The sequence below is a fragment of the Botrytis cinerea genome, chromosome 3, assembly GCF_000143535.2.
Source record: "Botrytis cinerea B05.10 chromosome 3, complete sequence".
Lineage (NCBI taxonomy): Eukaryota > Fungi > Ascomycota > Leotiomycetes > Helotiales > Sclerotiniaceae > Botrytis > Botrytis cinerea.
Window position 1 is genome coordinate 751,481 of NC_037312.1, and position 17,449 is coordinate 768,929.

A 17,449-nucleotide genomic window follows, 5' to 3' on the forward strand; every position below is an offset into this window, starting at 1 on the left:
ACTAAATTTGCACATGCTTTACTTGTCACCGAAGGCCAGAAAAACATGCATGGGTAGCATTTGCGAGTGATCAAATTGTAAGCATATGCATAGTGGAGACGCACGAAACTAGACAAGGATATCAAAGCGCGACTGGTATCTCACTTAATGATTACGACCGTTACTTTCAAGAGTTAACGGTGTCATCGAACTCTTTTCAAATGTGACATCTTGATTGCAAGTTCGAAATAACGACCAAAATGGAAGTTAGCTGTGACTGCATGGAATAACTGGGTGGATACATGCAATGAACTTGATCAGTTTGTAATGGTTCTGAATGTAATCCATCTTCTGACGCCGACATCTAGCCACTAAGCGCTGATCCTTTGGGCTGAAATGCGCATAGTTTCAGAATAGAAACTGAGCACGCCGCACGCTCACAGAACACAAATGCTCGACTTTACGACAGTGATTGAGGGTCGAAGCCAAACTCAGGCGCGCGCCGATGAGTATCACATTATGTCTAATCGCACAACTTGAGATCACTCGACGAAAAGACTCTTCTCGGAGATCTTGGCTGCTTTCCTCCGATGCTTCGTCCTGGAAGATAGAATTCAGAACTCAGAAGTCAAAAGACTGTTAAAAAAAAATAAGACATCCAGTAGTCCGAACTGCAGACTGTTGTAAGCCTTTTTGCTGTTTCATGATTCACAGATTCGCAGAAAAATCCACTTCTCAACATGATTTCGATAATTGAAAGTCTCTCATGACTTGGACTGCAGTCTGGACTGTTAGAAATCTTCACTAGAAAAAAGCCCGCCTGATTGATACTGGAAATCGTGTTGGTGTCCCACAACTCGGCCCAGGCTCAGGCGACGGCGACGATACTATGTCGATAATTGTTGGATTCTAGATGGAGGATATATCCATGCAAAATTCTTGCTGGGTAGAAACTATTCGACCTGACAACAATGAAGCCCAAGTACCTACTATGTAACTATAGGATGAATTTCTATTGGTACGACAAACACGTAGAGATATTCGCGAGCACGACGTGGAAAGACTACACTAGTGAATGATTAGCGTGCACAGACTACAAGGCTACAAACAATGGCCGAGGCGGCGGCGCAATATGCATTTTGAACTTCTACATCAATTTCTACAACATAACGTCCATGGTCCGGGACTCACGATTACTCTATCAAATTCTTCGGGTTGCTTTGCTATAAGATATTGAGGACATCTTGATCCAAACTTCGCAATATCATAAAAGTTCAACTTGGTTTCGAACTTGCAAAACGCGCAAATCTTCCAAATCCTCAAGTCTACAAGATGCCAAAAGCAGAAGTTGGATCAACGAAATTTTTAAACAACAAGTTAAAGTCCAAAGGACTTCAGCGATTACGATGGTACTGCCAAGTATGTACATACTTTTTTGATGATGCATATCAGCCAACTAACACTATGGACAGGCTTGCGAAAGACAAATGCGCGATGAAAATGGCTTCAAAATGCATGTACAATCTGAGTCGCATGTTCGACAAATTCTTCTAATCGGCGAAGATCCTAAGAAATATATCAACGATTTTAGTAATCAATTCCAGCGTGACTTTCTACAATTGCTACGAACATCTCATGGCGAAAAGCAAGTCAATTTGAATCATTTCTACCAGGAATACATCAGCAACAAGGAGCATATTCATATGAATTCAACGAAGTGGCCATCCTTGACAGAGTTTGCCAAATTTCTGGGAAGAGAAAGCTTATGTCGAGTAGAGGAAGCAGATAAAGGTATACAAGTAGCATGGATTGACAACTCACCCGAAGCGTTAAGACGGCAAGATGCGATTAGAAAGAAAGAGAGACAGGATAAGGGTGATGAGGAGCGGGAGCAATTGCTTATCAGAGAGCAGGTACGTCGAGCAAAGCAAGATGCCGAAGCTCGTGGAGAATCAGAGATGGATGAGCAAGAACGAGGCCTTAAAAGAGAGGAAGGGGAGAAAATAAAGCTTAGCTTCGGTGCTAAGTCTGCCGTTTCAAACTCTGAAAGCAAAACTATTGAGCCAGAGGAGAGCAAGACACCGGCTGGTGATGCGCCTTCTCTTGAAACTGCAAAAGATGAGGACAAACTCTCTGAGATACCGGCCACTGGCGATGATAGAACCACAGAGTCTACAAATCCGGAGGCAGCGCCACCAGCACCAGCCAAAGTTTCCTTAAAGATGGGATTCCAGAGCAAACCAAAGAACGTTTTTGCAGCGGCCAAAAAGAATGCTCTAGGGGGTAAGAAGGCCCCAGCATTTGAGCCGCCGAAAAAGATGAGCGAAGCAGAGCGTATTATGAAGGAAGAAATTGAGCGCAAGAGAAGCAGGGAGCAAACAAATGGAGGACCATCCCATAAACGACCACGATTTTAGTTACCTAGCGATCATGAGGGTTTCGGCATTGCACGGAGTTACATTTAAAGGTACTTTACGATGGAAGGAATATGGCGTTATACTTGATACCACATGCATCTGTAGAGGAGCCAATGCAGGACGTTCTTATTTTTCAAGAAATTCCTGTTAGCCTTCATTGATTGTGTGTCAATGATTTTACCCGGCTCTCAGAAGTCTACAATCTTCCACAAATGGTCGTGAAATTAAATTTGTTATAATATGTCGGGCAATTGATACGGCTTGATTCATTCAGATGCTTCAGAGCTTTTCCTTATCTCATTTCTTTGTAGTTGTTCTAATACCATATCCAAACTCCTTTTAACTCCTTCACGCTACGAACATTATGCACCCTGTGTCCAGATCCAAATTCCTATCCCATAAAGCGTAGTAGTTGACCTAATAAAAATCAGTAAAACCCATGATGACTATAGTCCTATTATGCTTGAAAACAGACGCCTCTAGAGCGATGTGATTGTATGTGGCTTGATCTCGCAAGCTCTAAGATAGGAAATATTATATGAGTTTCAGAACGTCATAGACTCCTCATAAGCTTATAGCCAGGCAGCAAAAACTCTTACCTTTGCTTGAAAATCATCTCTCAAATCTCTTAATCCGCTTCCGTAGCACTTCCATCTCTCCTACATCCATATTAGCTCCAATCCATCACAGAAACACCCGTCCCCAGTGCAGAACAACTCACGGAATATATTTGACCCTCGCTTCTTCCTCCATTGTCGAAACGATCTCTTCCGGTAGTTGTCCATTAACTTTCGTCGCATAAACACCTCTCACATATCCATCCAACCGCTGCCATTTCGCGACCCAAGATTTGGATGGATCGGCCAGTGTAATGAGACCTTCGAACACTTGAGATGTGCAGTCGATGATCGCTTCCATAGATCCTTGCAGATGGAGAAAATCCTCGCAATTGGGGCACCCTTCTCGCATAAAACGCTGGAGGTGTGTATGTTAGTTTTTGACTACCAAGTAGAGATGGGAGGAAAGGATGAAGGAAAGGTAGATGCATACGTTTTGGGTCATGACGATTGAGCAGACCATGCATGCGCGGAGGTTGCGCTGCTGATTAGGAGGTACGTAGTTTTCAGTCATTTTGCTTGTTGTGATCTTTTGGCTGGAGTTGAAGTTGTAACGCGAAGGCTTCCAGATTTAAGAGGGCTATGATTTATATAGTTGAATGGGTTGGGATTGTCCGAGATGTCAAAGAAAGCTGCAAGGCTGAGAAAAGCTTGGACCAGCTGCCTAAAAAAGTTGACACGGCTGAATCTCCCACTTGATATCTCTCTCACCAGGACTCTGAACATTAATACAAAAACTATAAATTTGGAAATAACTTCCTTCAAGCGGTAGAAAAATGGCCCAAACTACAGAAATCACCGTAGATACTCCAATGCAAGAAGCATACCAATCATCTATTCCCTCAAAACGCAAACTAGATAGTCACGAGCACAAAGCCATGACTATCACAACACCACTTTTTTCCTACATTCACCTGGAACTTCAGACCTCATCTTTCAAGAAGCCACAACTAGATGATATTACAGCAAAATCATATATGACCTCGGCACTGTCGCAATTCCTGGGACTCCATGGCTCTGCTATCTCCATTGATATCTTGAAGACGGAGGACAAGGACGTTTGGATCAGAGTCATGAGAGAGGATGCTAGTGCGGTGGTTGCGGCGATGGGGGGTTGGATTAAGAGGTTGGGCAATGGGGATGAGCAGGTGGGGTGGAGGGTGAAGGGGAGGGCAAATTGGTTAGGAGGTTTGGTAGGAGAGCGAGATATCGAGGAGGTTTGGAATGACTGAGGATTCTGGAGGCCAGAGCAATCTACCTTTACTTTTCGTCCATAACGAGATCTCCCATAGGTCTGGGATTCTGGTTTTTGCAAAAGAGCTCTACTGGATAATATGGGTGTTGCACCGTCAAGAACATCCGGTACAAGGAAGAATCGGACAGAGTGCATGCCTTTCGTCCGAGTGCCACACAAAGCTTGCCTCCCTAAACATGGGAAATTCAATCCCCGGCTATCAAGCCAGGAGTTTGAATACTAACTGTGCAAGTCATCGATTTCAAATTCTTTGAAAAGGGACATATTCTCGGTTCTGAAACATCTACAAAGAAGACTGGAACCATGCAAATGACTTCGTGTCAATAGGGTCGGGCCTGAAGCTTTACAGGCGACGTGCGGACATAGATATGCTCGTTTTGGTCGGTGGTGGCTTTACGAAGCATTGAAAATGGATTACATCGCGCAATCATGCTCACATTCTCAATGAAATTGATTTATAGGCAGAAAGCATGTAGCGAGATCTATAGATAAATATTCAATTTAGATGCTAAGCTATGGCACGGTGTGTTTATAAATGATCACTGAAACCAAAAAAAAAAAAAAAAATTGCTCCTTCTTTGCCCATGGAGCTTTACCAACCTGATTAATGTCAAGCTGGACCCCCCAATATCTCATAAGTGCCCCTTCCAGCTTGTAGACAAAAGAAAATAATATAAAATAATATGAAAACTTTTGTGGTATTCCCCAATCATCTCAGTCGTTTCAACCCAACGCCTCGCATTTTATATTACGCCCATCTTGAGAAGTCTAAACTATCAACCATTGGCTCATCCTCAATTGTGTCCTTATCTGGTTCTGCCGTAGACATAACCGACGATTTTTGAGAACTAGCGTCAACTGAACTAGATAGAAAACTGAAGTTGGCGACGGAAGCCCGGCGAATACTGGTCATGCTCTCTCGAGCCTTAGCATCGGAAACTGCACTAGTGGATGTGCCTGGTGGGGAATTATGAGTAGAATCAGATCGCTTTGGTGCATGCTTTGCCCTGAGCCGATTGATCTCACGTAGGCGATTGCGCCATGGTGAAACGTGTTCTCCACCCTCACGATTTGCCCAGACCGAGGAAAAGACTGAAGCATTCATTGCTAGCAAGCGAATAAACTCCGGCAAATTCTTCAGGCTGACAATTTTCATCTCAGCAGCAGGGGAAATCTCCGGGAATCCAGGCTTGCTCATGACCTGAACTTTGTAGTATGGGTCTTTTCGCACTTGTCCTTGTCGTGGATCTCTAGCAGCGGTAAAGGAGAGACGGGATTCTGGAGCAATAACAATGTTGACATAGTTGAAAGCAGATGGAAATGTGTCGTACTTGAACGGCAAGCCGGAGTTGTTGAAAATGATATTCACATAATCATTACCAATATGTTTCTTCTTTTGGGCGCACTGTGGATCGTTTTCGAGATTTGTCGGCATCTGTGTTGTCACATGAAAAACGATTTCAGAAACCCGATCTCTCCAACAGAATACCTTCTCTCCATCAGAACCGTATATTGTGTCGAGACCTTGAGCATTGAACTTGGCCCCCTTGAGTTCAGTCACTGTCGCAAGCCCTGCAAGAAATGTATAGTATTCCTCACTACCTGTGATATTAGCAAGTATCTCGACTTCCTGTGTCTGCTTGTCACCGATATAAATGACACCAACTTTGTGCCCATCCACAGTAAGATTGCGATCGAGAGCCTTTACAGCGCGCCTAGTCATGTCGTCATCGGGAAGAGCGATTGGGCGTGTGAACTCAGTGCCTTGCGGAATTGAGGCAGTTAGTTGTAGGAGGAGGTGGCTGGGGAGAACAACATTGGCATTGGAGTGCTTTGCGTCACGTAAAGCATCGGTAGAGAGAGAGATCTGATGAGGAGGCGGCGGGCTGAACTTTTCGCGAACCATATAACAAGAAGTACCTGACGGATGGCGCTTGGTGATTTGGGCCCAGCCTTTGTGGGTAGCCTGCTCAATGGTGACAACACTATGGCCAATGATCCAGCGCTTTTTTAATATTTCACCATACAGTTCTGGAATAAAGTCTGGATCAGCAGAAGATTCGTCCACATCAGCATAAGCAACTCTTTGCATATAGTCCAAGGTGACTTGTGCTTGCTCATCAATCTTCTCCTTTCCATTCGCATCAGTCGAAACGAGGTTCTTAGCAATCCAACCAACTTGACCAGCGCGATCAGTGAGTTTCAAAGACAGAAACCAGAAAATGATAACATGATATGCAAGAGCATACACATACTGTGGTAGATCATCCGAGCTGCTTGCTTGCGCGCTTGAATCCACCATATTACTTTCTGTTGAAGGTGGTCCCGAGGCAACTCGAGCTCGGGGGAAGTTGTTTCTCGAACTGCTATCCTTGTTCGGCTGATCTCGTACATTTTGAAGATATCGGAAACATATAGCGAAAACAGTTCGGTATTCCTCTTCTCTAAAGTTGGCGTATAGTTCTGGGAGTCTTGATAAACAAGCCAAAAATTCTAGAATGTGAATTGCGACATGCTGTTGGGTGATAATCTGCGACATCTTTTGAAGAATGGTGACAAGTGCTTTTCTAGTCGAACCAGGGAGTTCATGGCAACAAATCGACAGGGCATGGATACAGCACTTAGCAGCCCGCTCCCACGCGCCTACACCTTGTAAAAAAGTCCTGACAATTTCGTCTTCCTCGGCTTTGGAAAATTCTCGGTTGTAACTTGTGACCATTGTCAAGACGTGAAAGAGACAAATGGCCACGTCAGCTTTGCGTAATCCAGATGATACTGGAGGCTCTTGAAAACTACTATCTTTGATCAAATCGCATAGCAAAGATCTGAGCTTTTTTATCTGGGGAATTGATGACTTGAAAAGGGCTTGGTTGGTCAATTGAGACGGCAGGTGAACAAGAATATAGCTGTAAACTTCCCAATCACACCCACCATCAAGGAGTTGACAAATAACATCGAGATAAGAGCCAATGTTCAAGACAGTCTGCACAAATGGCTGGTATGGGTTCAAGTCATCGCTAAGGGCCTGCCCTTTCTCTTCAGTATCAGTTAGATCCGGATGAGCGGACTCAATAGATGTACGTGTGAGATCGTCGGGAGCATTTACCGCAGAATCCTGTTTGTTCTCCCTTACTATATCTGCTTCGACGATGGTATTTCGAACAGCAGAGTGTTGTGAGTTTTCTTGATCAGAAATCAATCCTGCAGCATCCAAATTTTGTGCAATGAACTTTTGATCTACATCTTCAATTATTGAAACTAGGCGTATAGTAGCATTGCCATTTGTGGTGTCTGGCAAGGCGTCGGCATCTGGCGACATCCACATCTGGTGGTTGCGCTGTAAAGTTCTATTCATGCCACTGCCTAATCTGAAACTCTGTTTGGGAAGAGACTGTGCTTGGCCGCCTGAGGTACTTCTAGATAGGCGAGAATTGGATTCATCTGCCCGAGCCAATCGACTTTGCTGAGCGGCTTCATCTGCAGCGTGCTTCTTAGCTAGAGATTCGGCTGTTCGATAGAGAGAAGCGGCTAAAGTATATGACTCTGTGAAGGGCGTAAGGAAGATTCTGTTCATTGCGTCTGCTCGAAGCCGAAAGAACATTTTTAGAGCAGATATACGGGAGTCTGTTGGACAGTCAGAAGCTTGTGCGATGGCAAGTAATTCTTCAAACACCCGTAATGACCTAGAGACATCCGTAAACATGGTTCGCATGAATATTTGAATGAAACCTCTCACAACGACATTGGAAGGGCTGTGCACAATAGGAGGCGCGACGAAAGAAGATGCAGACTTGCTCGACAAGATACCATGACGAGTCCCTGGGGGCGATCCAAGAGGCGATTGCATTCGGTCACTGGTAACCACACTTCTCATAATGTCTACGGCATGTTGGAACAAACTGTCGTCTAAAGTTTGTTCGGCCATCACTACAGCGAAATCAATGAATTCCTGCAGTATTGCAATATCCTTCTCATCTCGGACATACCCCAAGACTGTGACCGCAAAAGCCTCGAAAATCTCCGGCTGATCAGTAACGCTGACGATAACATATACATCTGTCACCGCTTTCAGAGCGTGTAGTCGGATATCGGGTGGGCGGGACCGATCAGCAAGGAAGCCGCCAAGAATTAGGTGAATATTATCTTTCCATTGTAAATCCGATGGCGAGCAACATTTGTAGTCTATGTAATGATCAATGACCAATTTTGCGCAAGTATCTGGAAGATAGTTACGGGATTCGACAAAAAATTCAATACAGTCGTCCTTCTGAACGAAGTTGGGTGGAGGTGAGTTTAGTAATTGCTCGACGCGCACAATTAGACCACCAATTAGTTCCCCCATTTTTGTTATAAACTTTTGCTGCGAGGTTTCGTCTTTTGAAGGTGGACTTCCATTGATAGTATTGTATATCTGAGATCGATTTGTCACTGGGTCTGGAATACGCTTACAGCAGCTAGACACAATCTCAAACATTGGTGACCAGTCTTCATCAAGTACATTCTGCATAATTCCACCTTCATGAGTGAAAAGCGAGTGAATCAGCTGCAATATATCGCAGTCAACTGCAGTACGGTCGAGCTCAAGAACCTTTCGCAGAGATGCCATGAGAAGAGTGAATGGGACTAAGGGGTAGCCATTCTTTGCGTCCTTTGCAAGTAGTTTTTCCAATGCCGATATAGCACCCCTTACTTCTTTTACATTCTGGCTATATTGCTTATCATCGGACTTGTCTAACAGAGGCTTTCCAACGACTTCCATCAGTATTCTGACCATTGTGAGACCGTGATGAGATTTACATAAGTTGCTGATACATCTCCACGCGTCTTGGTGCACATTCCAAAGAGAGCTATGTATGGAGCATAGCACCTTCACAACTGGCTGAAGCTTGCTATCTGGAATATCTCCGTATGTTATGACAGCATCAAACAATTGATTGCATGCTTTGAGATCCGCTTCCGTGGCAGATGATGTGCAAATCTCAAGGATCTGAGAAAGAAGATCGGATGATGCTGAGTCGGTGACAATATTAGAGCTGAATTTGATGATATCCGCAATGAAAACAAACAGAAGAGCTAGATTAGATTCTTCATCTAAAGACGGTTGCTCTTTTGGCAAGGAGCTCTGACGGGTAGCCTTCTTGCGTGAGATTCGTTCCGATGTGGCTGCAGACCAAGTATCCTTCAGCCATGTGGTTAATAGAGGGAGTAATTTATAATGGAAACCCGAGAGATCTTTGCCGTGTCGTGATAGTTCGATCAACGATACAAGCTGCAGGTTGAAATCCTCCCTGTTTGCAGGATGACTTAATACTTGAAAAAAGCTTGCCCTTTCAGGATCATTCGAGGATGTACACTGAACACAAGCGGTCAACAATTCGTACCCCGCAATTCGCGCTTGCTGTGTCTGAGTTGGTTCGATTAAGTCTTTGCCTGCAATGAATATCATAGAAACCTATCACAAAAAATTAGCAGGCGGTAAATAAGATCTCGATCTAATCTACTAACATTTTCTAGGGGGAAATCAATCACAGCACGGCGTAAATGTTCTGCTGCGCGAATGCGATCCGCAAGACTGTGCCCTGCTTGTAACTGTTCAAGAGCTGGCTCGTGGTTGAGTATACCACCATGGCTAAGCTTTTGCGGAATGCTTCCATTATCGAGCTGTAGAGGACCGGTTGCTGGAGATTGCGTACTTGGGCTTTTGGTAATTTTACCGCCAGTCAAGCTTTTAAATACACTCGCAATTCCGCTAGAGCTCCTTGGTTCCGGCGTCTGAGCTGCGTCCCCGGCAGGTGGAGGCATAGAAGCTCGAGGGTTGGAAACTCGAGGATTTCTTTGAACTCGAGAATCTGTTTCGAAATTCCATCTGTTAGTAAATAGAGGATACATGTTGGATACTTTTCTTTCAAAGGTTTGAATTGCAGCGTTGTATGCGAATAACGCAATCGAAGTTGACGAAAGGAAAATAACAAGGCAGCAGATGCTTGTGGAGTGCCGAGACAATGATGATTCCAGATTTTAAGGCAACCGACAACTTGCTCTATTTTTTCAAGCGCTCTCTAGTATCGTGTATGGGGAATTCATTTTGGGTTCATGGGAACAAGATACACATCAGTAGAGAAACTCGGGACCTGTACACTGTAGGCCATTCTAGGTTTAGCTCCATGAGATATGATAGATGAATATTGATAGTCAGCTGATGAGAGACTTCAAGTCCATCTTCTTTCTCCGGGCTCAACAAAAGCCAGATCTTGGTAGAACCGGTGCAGTGAAAATCATAAGGGACATCTGATAAGTCCTCATGAATTATCAAGCTTATTAATCAACACGCGTACTTGTTCAATCATAAAAATCGAAGGTGCATAGTGAAAGGGTGATGAGCGTGTGAAGTGAAGCAGCTAGAGCAGGGCAAAGTCCCCGAGGTACTGGGAATGAGGAGTGAATGGAGTAAAGCGACGACAACAAACTGAACTTCCCAAAATGGGATGGGAGGTGTGAATGAAGTGAAGTGGTCATTCAAATGCGAAAAGTCGAACTTTCGGAGATAGCATATACACCATCAGGATCTAGGAGCCAGCCAACACAGGCACATGTCATGTCCTAATAAGTATTCAAGCGAGAAGGGAGTGCAGGATGGACTTCATCGATATCCTCTATAAATTTCTGACTTCACTTCTGAGGCTACCAAAATATTGCCAAGTCTATAAGGCTACAAGGCTGCCAATTTCATTCAATGAAGCACATTGATGATGATGACACTGGTCTTCAATGAGGGAACTCCTCGGTTTCCTTCAATAACTAGATCAGATAAGAGTACAAAACTCTTAGAGTAAAAATATCAGAGGACGATAACAAGCTTGAATGAGATCTCTGGGGCATAACGAAAATCCAACGTACATCTTTGGTTCTGGTTTCAAAAAGCTCATGAATTGTCTGTTGCTTTATTAGCTGTAATCAAGGAATCATTCTATAAAGGTCTTTCTGTGTTCCTAATAAATCGGATCTCGGATTATCTGTACCTCCGTCTCTCCATCCTTTTTAGGTTCTAGAAAGTTTACAAACAAACATTATTCTGTGACAATCACCAGTTCTTGATTTCTATTTATTAGATCTTCACACGGTCTCTTTAAATATGTCTTCAGATATTCAAACAGTTGCAGCTCTGCTTCAAGCTACCTTGGACCCAAGGCAGCATAAGCAAGGTTTGTGATCTTTTTTTTTACTCATATTTATAAAGCAATTATTAACTGTTTTGTACAGCTGAGGCAGCCTTGAAAGTAGAGCAGGCCAAACCTGGATTTTCTCTCCTCCTCCTCAATATCGTTGCAGCAGATGACCTGCCAGTTAATACGAGGCTCTCTGGAGCTCTATGCTTCAAGAATTTCATCAAGTACAACTATGTGGTAAGTATCTTGCGCTAATTCCCATTCTCCGCTAACAAATCTTCAGGACGAAGAGAGGAACTACAAGCTCCCACAAAATGAAGTTTTCACGATAAAGACTGAGTTGATTGGCCTCATGGTCTCGGTCCCAAACAGTATACAAGCCCAACTTGGAGAAGCTATCAGTATTATCGCGGAATCAGACTTCTGGGACAGATGGGATACATTGGTTGATGTTAGTTACTTGCATGCCGGATCAGTTTCGTGACGAAGCATTTACTGACTTTATGTAGGACTTGGTTTCCCGCCTCACTCCTAATAACGCTAAAATCAATAATGGTGTACTGGAAGTCGCACATTCGATATTCAAGAGATGGAGACCGCTGTTCGCCTCGGATGCTCTATACACAGAAGTCAACCACGTACTATCAAAATTTGGTCAACCTTTTGTACAGCTTCTGGCGGTAAGATCACACTCACTCGGAGATGTAGGCACCAGCTGATTGATTTTTCGCAGAGCACCGACCAGCAGATTCAAGCTAATAAGGATAATAAAGAGGTTCTAAAGCAACATTTTGAGACAATGAATCTGTTGATGAAGGTTTTCTTCGATCTCTCTTGCCAAGATCTCCCTCCTATCTTCGAGGATAACATCGGAGAAATATCCAAACTCTTGCACAAATACCTGACATATGAAAACCCTCTTTTGGCGACGGACGATGATTCTGAGTCAGGACCCCTCGAGTTCGTAAAGGCTGGCATATGTGAGGTTTCGACACTTTACATGCAGAAATATGAAGATGCATTTGGAAGTCTTTGCGAGCCATTCATTACAAGCGCTTGGAGTCTCTTAACAACCATTGGACCTGAAACCAAATTCGACATACTTGTTAGCAAAGCATTACACTTCTTGACCGCAGTTGCTAGTCTTGACAAGCATGCTCAGAATTTCAATAATGGGGAGATTTTGAGCCAAGTGGTTGAGAAGGTCATTCTGCCCAATGTAAGCTTGAGAGAAACGGATATCGAACAATTTGAGGATGAGCCCATCGAGTATATCCGAAGAGATCTGGAGGGCTCAGACGCTGACACCAGAAGACGAGCAGCAACCGACTTCTTGCGCAAGCTTCTGGAGAAGTTCGAGCCACTTGTGACAGATGTTGTTGGGAGATATATCAAGCATTATCTTGACCAATTCTCCCAGAACGGTAGCGATCATTGGAAATCTAAAGATACCGCCGTATATTTGTTTTCAGCTATCGCAGCTAAGGGTGTCATTACAACAGGGCAAGGAGTCAAAACCACAAATCCCTTGGTGAATGTTGTCGACTTTTTCCAGCAGAATATCGCGAATGATCTTCTTGCGGAAAGCAATGTTGAGCCAATCTTGAAGGTTGACGCTATTAAATTTCTTTACACGTTCCGTAGTCAATTGACTAAAGATCAATGGAAAGCGGCATTTGAACCCTTGGTCAAGAATCTAGGTTCCTCGAACTATGTGGTATACACTTACGCCGCAATTACCGTGGAAAGAGTTTTGTTTCTCACAAACGATGCAAACCAGCATATCTTTGGGAAGGAAGATGTATTGCCACTCGCCGAGAGCCTTCTAAATCACTTATTCCATTTGATCGAGAAAGATGCCGCACCCGAGAAAATCCAGGAGAATGAGTTCCTCATGCGCTGTGTTATGAGAGTGCTCATTGTCATTAAGGACGGTGTTATTCCAATAGCAGATAATGTTCTGCAGCACTTGGTCAAGATCACTCAAGTGATTGGCCAAAACCCCAGTAACCCGCGCTTTTACTACTATCACTTTGAAGCCTTTGGCGCTCTGATCAGGTATGTACACGAATTCCTTGCTTGATTCATATTCATTGCTAATTAAAAAAAGATGGTCGGCGCCTTCACAACCCGACAAGCTTGAGAATGATTTGTATCCTACCTTTGCCGGTATTCTCTCAAGCGATGTTCAAGGTATGCTCAACATCCACTCAAAATGGGGTCCTGCACTAACACTTGTCAAGAATTCATGCCCTATGTCTTCCAATTATTCGCCGCTCTTCTGGAAGCCAACCCGTCCACGACACTTTCCGATTACTACAGAAACTTGATTGCCCCAATTCTAAGTCCTACTCTTTGGGAATCTCGAGGAAACGTGCCAGCCCTGACTAGATTGCTTTCCGCAATGATCCCTAAATGCGCTGCTGAACTTGTAGCGAATAACCAACTCGAGCCAATTCTTGGCATTTTCCAGAAGCTCATGGCCGGAAAATCAAGAACTGAACTACAAAGTTTTGATGTTTTAGAAGCTTTGATTATTTCGTGCAATGTGTAAGTAGCTCTAATTCCCTTCCTATCATACTAGTTATTTCTGTTCTAACATGTGATAGCTCTGCTATTGAACAATATTTCCCTACGATCTTGAACATCATGTTCACACGCCTCAACAGCAACCCCCCCGAAGCCTTTAAGCGTCGCTTTGTCCGTTTCTATCATCTCATCTCATCCAAGGATCAACAAGGCCTTGGAGCAGATTTCTTTATAAAGCAATCAGATGCTGTACAAGACACCGTATTCGTGCCTCTTTACTTGACCATTATCCTCCCAATTACACAGCAATTCCCTCGGCCACTAGACCGCAAAATAGCTGTCATCTCTTTGACTAAGACCCTGACCGACTCGCAAGCATTTGCTGTTAGATACAAGAAGGGTTGGTCTAAGACTTGTGAGGCTCTCCTCAAGTTGTTGGAGAACCCACCACTACCTGTCACAACCGATGATGTAGTCGCTGAAGCAGATGTCGACGACTTAAGTTTCGGAGTTGGCTTTACACAACTTAACACTTGCAAGAAGGTTGCAGTTGACGAATGGCCAGAGATTACGGATGTAAAGCTTTGGGTGGGATCATATTTGAGAGAGGCAAATCAACGACACGACAGAGCAATTTCAGGTTACGTCAACGAAAGATTAAATTCTGAGGCCAGAAGTCTTTTGGTTGAGTATATGCAATAGGATGGAAATTATCACGCATGATACGAAGGTGACGAAGTAATATGGTGGGTTTGTACCGATAAAGGAGCATTTCAGCGAGGCAAGCGAAAATTAGGTAGATTGGTTTTCATGATTCCCACAGTGAGTAGTATTGAGAAACAAGACGCATCACCATGACACAATTCGTCTAATGTATGAATCGTTGTAAGCAATCGTCCGAAATCTAGATGTACTTGCTATTATGGAGATATGAAGCAATCAATCACTTGCACATAGATGCTTTAAATCCTGAGACTAGAAGCAATATTCCTCGTCTTTCTGCCCATCTATTAAGTAATGAAACACGATCACATACACATCAAAGACTGCTTCCCAACTGTTTGTGCTGAGAATTTCTGTTGTCTTTTTGGAGCCAGTCATACCGATGGAGGAGAATCATGAAATATGTCTGAATGGGCTCTAGATTTTGAGTTTTATGATATTTTTAACGCCCGCTTCTTGCCTATTTCAGATCTGGCAATGAAACCTCTCTAATGTTCTAATACAAACTGACAATTAAACATTTTCTCAAGCTTAATTGCCGATCTGGGACAATTATTATTCATTCCCACGCAAAAAGACAAATTCAATATGACAAGCTACACGTGATCGTAAAATTAAAGTTCATCCGTCAATTCAACAAATTCCCTTGAATTTGCAACAACAGATGCTCGAAAGCCTTCCCAAATAAAATTTCTAATTGTGATACATAGTTGAATAATTACATAATTTTTGATAATCTGCAAGGACATACAGTCACTAGAAGCCAGGAGCGTGAAAAATAGTTCTGAATATTTAGGGAGATAGATTTGTTTTAACTAGCCCTAGTGTCCTAGTGCGATAACCGAACCTCGATTTTGAATCCTTTGGTGGTGGGGTTTAAATTTTTGCTTTGCTTCGACGACGACTTCGAGCAAAATTACAGCATCATGAGCGCCTTTCAAAACGGCGGCATCGCATCGCGAGCCTTGGACGATGACTCCGATATTGAGGAGGAGGCTCTTGCCAACGACTATAAGGAACAGGTTCAATATGAAGGCATGGAAGAGTTGGAGCAGGTCAACTCAATGAGCATGGCACAACAGACGGATGATATTCAGTCGAGACTTGCTGCTGCTGCACAACCCTTGGACTTTTCTGCTCCTTTGGAAGTCAAGTTTGCAAGTTACGATAATTATTGTAGTTTGTTTCACTTCATTTTGAACTCTGACGGGCCAGTTGACCTCGAACCACCATCGGTAAGTTCCTTGTTCGTTTGTCAACAGACTCGCATGGGACGCTAACTATAGTTACAGTACTACTGGGCTTGGGATGTTATCGACGAGTTCATCTACCAATTCAACTCTTTCTGCTCGTACAGAAATCGTGTCGCGCGTCAAGGTACAAATGAAGAAGAAATTCAAATCCTCCGCGAGGCGCCAAACACATGGGGATGTTACAGTGTTTTGAACGTTTTATACTCTCTCATTCAAAGATCGCAGATCAACGAGCAACTAGCTGCCATGAAGCGCAATGAAGAGCCTATGGCCGTTGCCGGTGATTACGGTTCGAAGTCCTTGTACAGAATGCTCGGGTACTTCTCCATCATTGGATTGTTGCGAGTTCATTGTCTCCTTGGTGATTTCAGTCTTGCCTTGAAGACACTTGACGATATCGAGCTTAACAAGAAGGCTATGTTTGCGCGCGTTATGGCCGCTCATTTCACTACCTATTACTATGTAGGATTCTCATACATGATGATGCGCAGATACGCAGATGCCATCCGCATGTTCAGCCACATCTTGATCTACGTTTCAAGAACCAAGAACTTCCAAAAGAACGCACAGTATGACTCGATCTCCAAGAAGAACGATCAAATGTACGCCCTCATCGCCATCTGTGTGGCTTTCCACCCAACCCGTCTCGATGATACCATCCACACTGCTCTCCGCGAGAAGTATGGTGACCAACTCCTCAAACTTCAACGTGGTGGACCAGAATCTCTCCCAATATTTGAGGAGCTATTCCGCTCTGCTTGCCCCAAGTTTATCTCTCCTACTCCTCCTGACTTCGACAACCCAGAATTAAACGTTGACCCTCTCGAGCATCATCTGTCTATCTTCATGGATGAGGTCAAGACAAACATGTGGAGCCCAACTGTGAAGTCCTATCTCAGATTATACACCACCATGGATGTTAAGAAGTTGGCTGGATTCTTGGAGGTTGAACCTGAGAAGTTGAGGGGATGGTTATTGGTCAACAAGCAACGCAGCAGACAAATTAGATGGACTGATAATGGATTGTTGGACGGAGAAGTGGTCAACTCTAACGATCTCGATTATGCTATGCAAGGAGTAAGTCTATTAAACAGAGCTAATGTCAAGCACAAGATTGCTAACAAAAGTAACAGGATCTTATTCATATTTCTGAAGCAAAGGTCGGCCGCAAATTAGTGGACTGGTATCTTAGAAATCTTGCTCGCACATACTAAACTACCTTTCACGCTTCTCTCTTGACAATATTGCTTTCAACTCTATGGCATTGGTATGGCGTACTGGGGGGTGGAAAAGACAAATCCACGAAATGGCTTGTCAAAAATGGACGAAGGCGAGGAGCCTTACAAGTAGATCAAAATAAATTATGAAGTAAACCCCACATATATGCTGCAGTGCCATTCCCGAGTGAAAGAGTCCCCATGATTTTATCCTTACAGCTGTCCTTGTCGACAAGTAAGCACCTCACAAGGCTGAAAGGGAAGGCGCGACTATCTTGGCATCCAGCATGTCT

General features: G+C 43.7%; 6 protein-coding genes across 8 annotated transcripts; 4 read left to right on the plus strand and 2 right to left on the minus strand.

Annotated features, from left to right (window-relative positions):
• Window positions 1-1,120: 1,120 nt before the first annotated feature.
• On the plus strand, window positions 1,121-2,553 carry Bcrts2. The gene is made up of 2 exons (XM_001555033.2): window positions 1,121-1,398; window positions 1,452-2,553. The coding sequence occupies exons 1-2, from the start codon at window positions 1,312-1,314 to the stop codon at window positions 2,394-2,396; spliced, it is 1,032 nt and encodes a 343-aa protein (XP_001555083.1). The 5' UTR covers window positions 1,121-1,311; the 3' UTR covers window positions 2,397-2,553.
• An 84-nt stretch (window positions 2,554-2,637) lies between these two features.
• On the minus strand, window positions 2,638-3,594 carry Bcspt4. Of its 2 annotated transcripts, none has more exons than XM_024691806.1 (4): window positions 3,447-3,594; window positions 3,118-3,371; window positions 2,996-3,055; window positions 2,638-2,813 (listed from the first exon to the last, which is right to left on the minus strand). In XM_024691806.1, the coding sequence occupies exons 1-3, from the start codon at window positions 3,525-3,527 to the stop codon at window positions 3,025-3,027; spliced, it is 366 nt and encodes a 121-aa protein (XP_024547580.1). In that variant the 5' UTR covers window positions 3,528-3,594; the 3' UTR covers window positions 2,638-2,813; window positions 2,996-3,024. The 2 variants fall into 2 exon arrangements, with proteins under 2 accessions (XP_024547580.1, XP_024547579.1); XM_024691807.1 differs by having other exon boundaries at window positions 2,638-2,915.
• Window positions 3,595-3,733: 139 nt separating this feature from the next.
• BCIN_03g02290 (hypothetical protein) lies at window positions 3,734-4,470 on the plus strand. Its single transcript, XM_001555031.2, has one exon. It carries the CDS (start codon window positions 3,790-3,792, stop codon window positions 4,243-4,245), a length of 456 nt encoding a protein of 151 aa, XP_001555081.1. The 5' UTR covers window positions 3,734-3,789; the 3' UTR covers window positions 4,246-4,470.
• A 287-nt stretch (window positions 4,471-4,757) lies between these two features.
• On the minus strand, window positions 4,758-11,208 carry BCIN_03g02300 (hypothetical protein). 2 transcript variants are annotated; one of them, XM_024691808.1, is made up of 3 exons: window positions 11,166-11,208; window positions 9,774-10,117; window positions 4,758-9,720 (listed from the first exon to the last, which is right to left on the minus strand). In XM_024691808.1, the coding sequence occupies exons 2-3, from the start codon at window positions 10,068-10,070 to the stop codon at window positions 5,017-5,019; spliced, it is 5,001 nt and encodes a 1,666-aa protein (XP_024547582.1). In that variant the 5' UTR covers window positions 10,071-10,117; window positions 11,166-11,208; the 3' UTR covers window positions 4,758-5,016. The 2 variants fall into 2 exon arrangements, with proteins under 2 accessions (XP_024547582.1, XP_024547581.1); XM_024691809.1 differs by lacking the exon at window positions 11,166-11,208 and having other exon boundaries at window positions 9,774-10,518.
• Window positions 11,209-11,344: 136 nt separating this feature from the next.
• Window positions 11,345-15,002, plus strand: Bccse1. Its single transcript, XM_024691810.1, has 8 exons — window positions 11,345-11,470; window positions 11,529-11,671; window positions 11,718-11,885; window positions 11,944-12,114; window positions 12,168-13,492; window positions 13,545-13,627; window positions 13,678-13,984; window positions 14,044-15,002. The coding sequence occupies exons 1-8, from the start codon at window positions 11,401-11,403 to the stop codon at window positions 14,663-14,665; spliced, it is 2,889 nt and encodes a 962-aa protein (XP_024547583.1). The 5' UTR covers window positions 11,345-11,400; the 3' UTR covers window positions 14,666-15,002.
• A 347-nt stretch (window positions 15,003-15,349) lies between these two features.
• BCIN_03g02320 (hypothetical protein) lies at window positions 15,350-17,319 on the plus strand. Its single transcript, XM_001555027.2, has 3 exons — window positions 15,350-15,921; window positions 15,979-17,016; window positions 17,073-17,319. The coding sequence occupies exons 1-3, from the start codon at window positions 15,613-15,615 to the stop codon at window positions 17,151-17,153; spliced, it is 1,428 nt and encodes a 475-aa protein (XP_001555077.2). The 5' UTR covers window positions 15,350-15,612; the 3' UTR covers window positions 17,154-17,319.
• The last annotated feature ends 130 nt before the right edge of the window (window positions 17,320-17,449 follow it).

Bases quoted from the DNA above. Each gene is read 5' to 3' on its own strand.
- Bcrts2 (XM_001555033.2), top strand. From the start codon at position 1,312: ATGCCAAAAGCAGAAGTTGGATCAACGAAATTTTTAAACAACAAGTTA. The intron at 1,399-1,451 runs GTATGTACATAC...CACTATGGACAG, and splicing joins GATTACGATGGTACTGCCAA to GCTTGCGAAAGACAAATGCG.
- Bcspt4 (XM_024691806.1), bottom strand. From the start codon at position 3,527: ATGACTGAAAACTACGTACCTCCTAATCAGCAGCGCAACCTCCGCGCA. The intron at 3,372-3,446 runs GTATGCATCTAC...ACACACCTCCAG, and splicing joins CAATCGTCATGACCCAAAAC to CGTTTTATGCGAGAAGGGTG. The intron at 3,056-3,117 runs GTGAGTTGTTCT...ATATGGATGTAG, and splicing joins GCGAGGGTCAAATATATTCC to GAGAGATGGAAGTGCTACGG.
- BCIN_03g02290 (XM_001555031.2), top strand. From the start codon at position 3,790: ATGGCCCAAACTACAGAAATCACCGTAGATACTCCAATGCAAGAAGCA.
- BCIN_03g02300 (XM_024691809.1), bottom strand. From the start codon at position 10,157: ATGTATCCTCTATTTACTAACAGATGGAATTTCGAAACAGATTCTCGA. The intron at 9,721-9,773 runs GTTAGTAGATTA...TTTTTGTGATAG, and splicing joins TTGATTTCCCCCTAGAAAAT to GTTTCTATGATATTCATTGC.
- Bccse1 (XM_024691810.1), top strand. From the start codon at position 11,401: ATGTCTTCAGATATTCAAACAGTTGCAGCTCTGCTTCAAGCTACCTTG. The intron at 12,115-12,167 runs GTAAGATCACAC...GATTTTTCGCAG, and splicing joins CTTTTGTACAGCTTCTGGCG to AGCACCGACCAGCAGATTCA. The intron at 13,493-13,544 runs GTATGTACACGA...AATTAAAAAAAG, and splicing joins GCCTTTGGCGCTCTGATCAG to ATGGTCGGCGCCTTCACAAC.
- BCIN_03g02320 (XM_001555027.2), top strand. From the start codon at position 15,613: ATGAGCGCCTTTCAAAACGGCGGCATCGCATCGCGAGCCTTGGACGAT. The intron at 15,922-15,978 runs GTAAGTTCCTTG...CTATAGTTACAG, and splicing joins TTGACCTCGAACCACCATCG to TACTACTGGGCTTGGGATGT. The intron at 17,017-17,072 runs GTAAGTCTATTA...CAAAAGTAACAG, and splicing joins TCGATTATGCTATGCAAGGA to GATCTTATTCATATTTCTGA.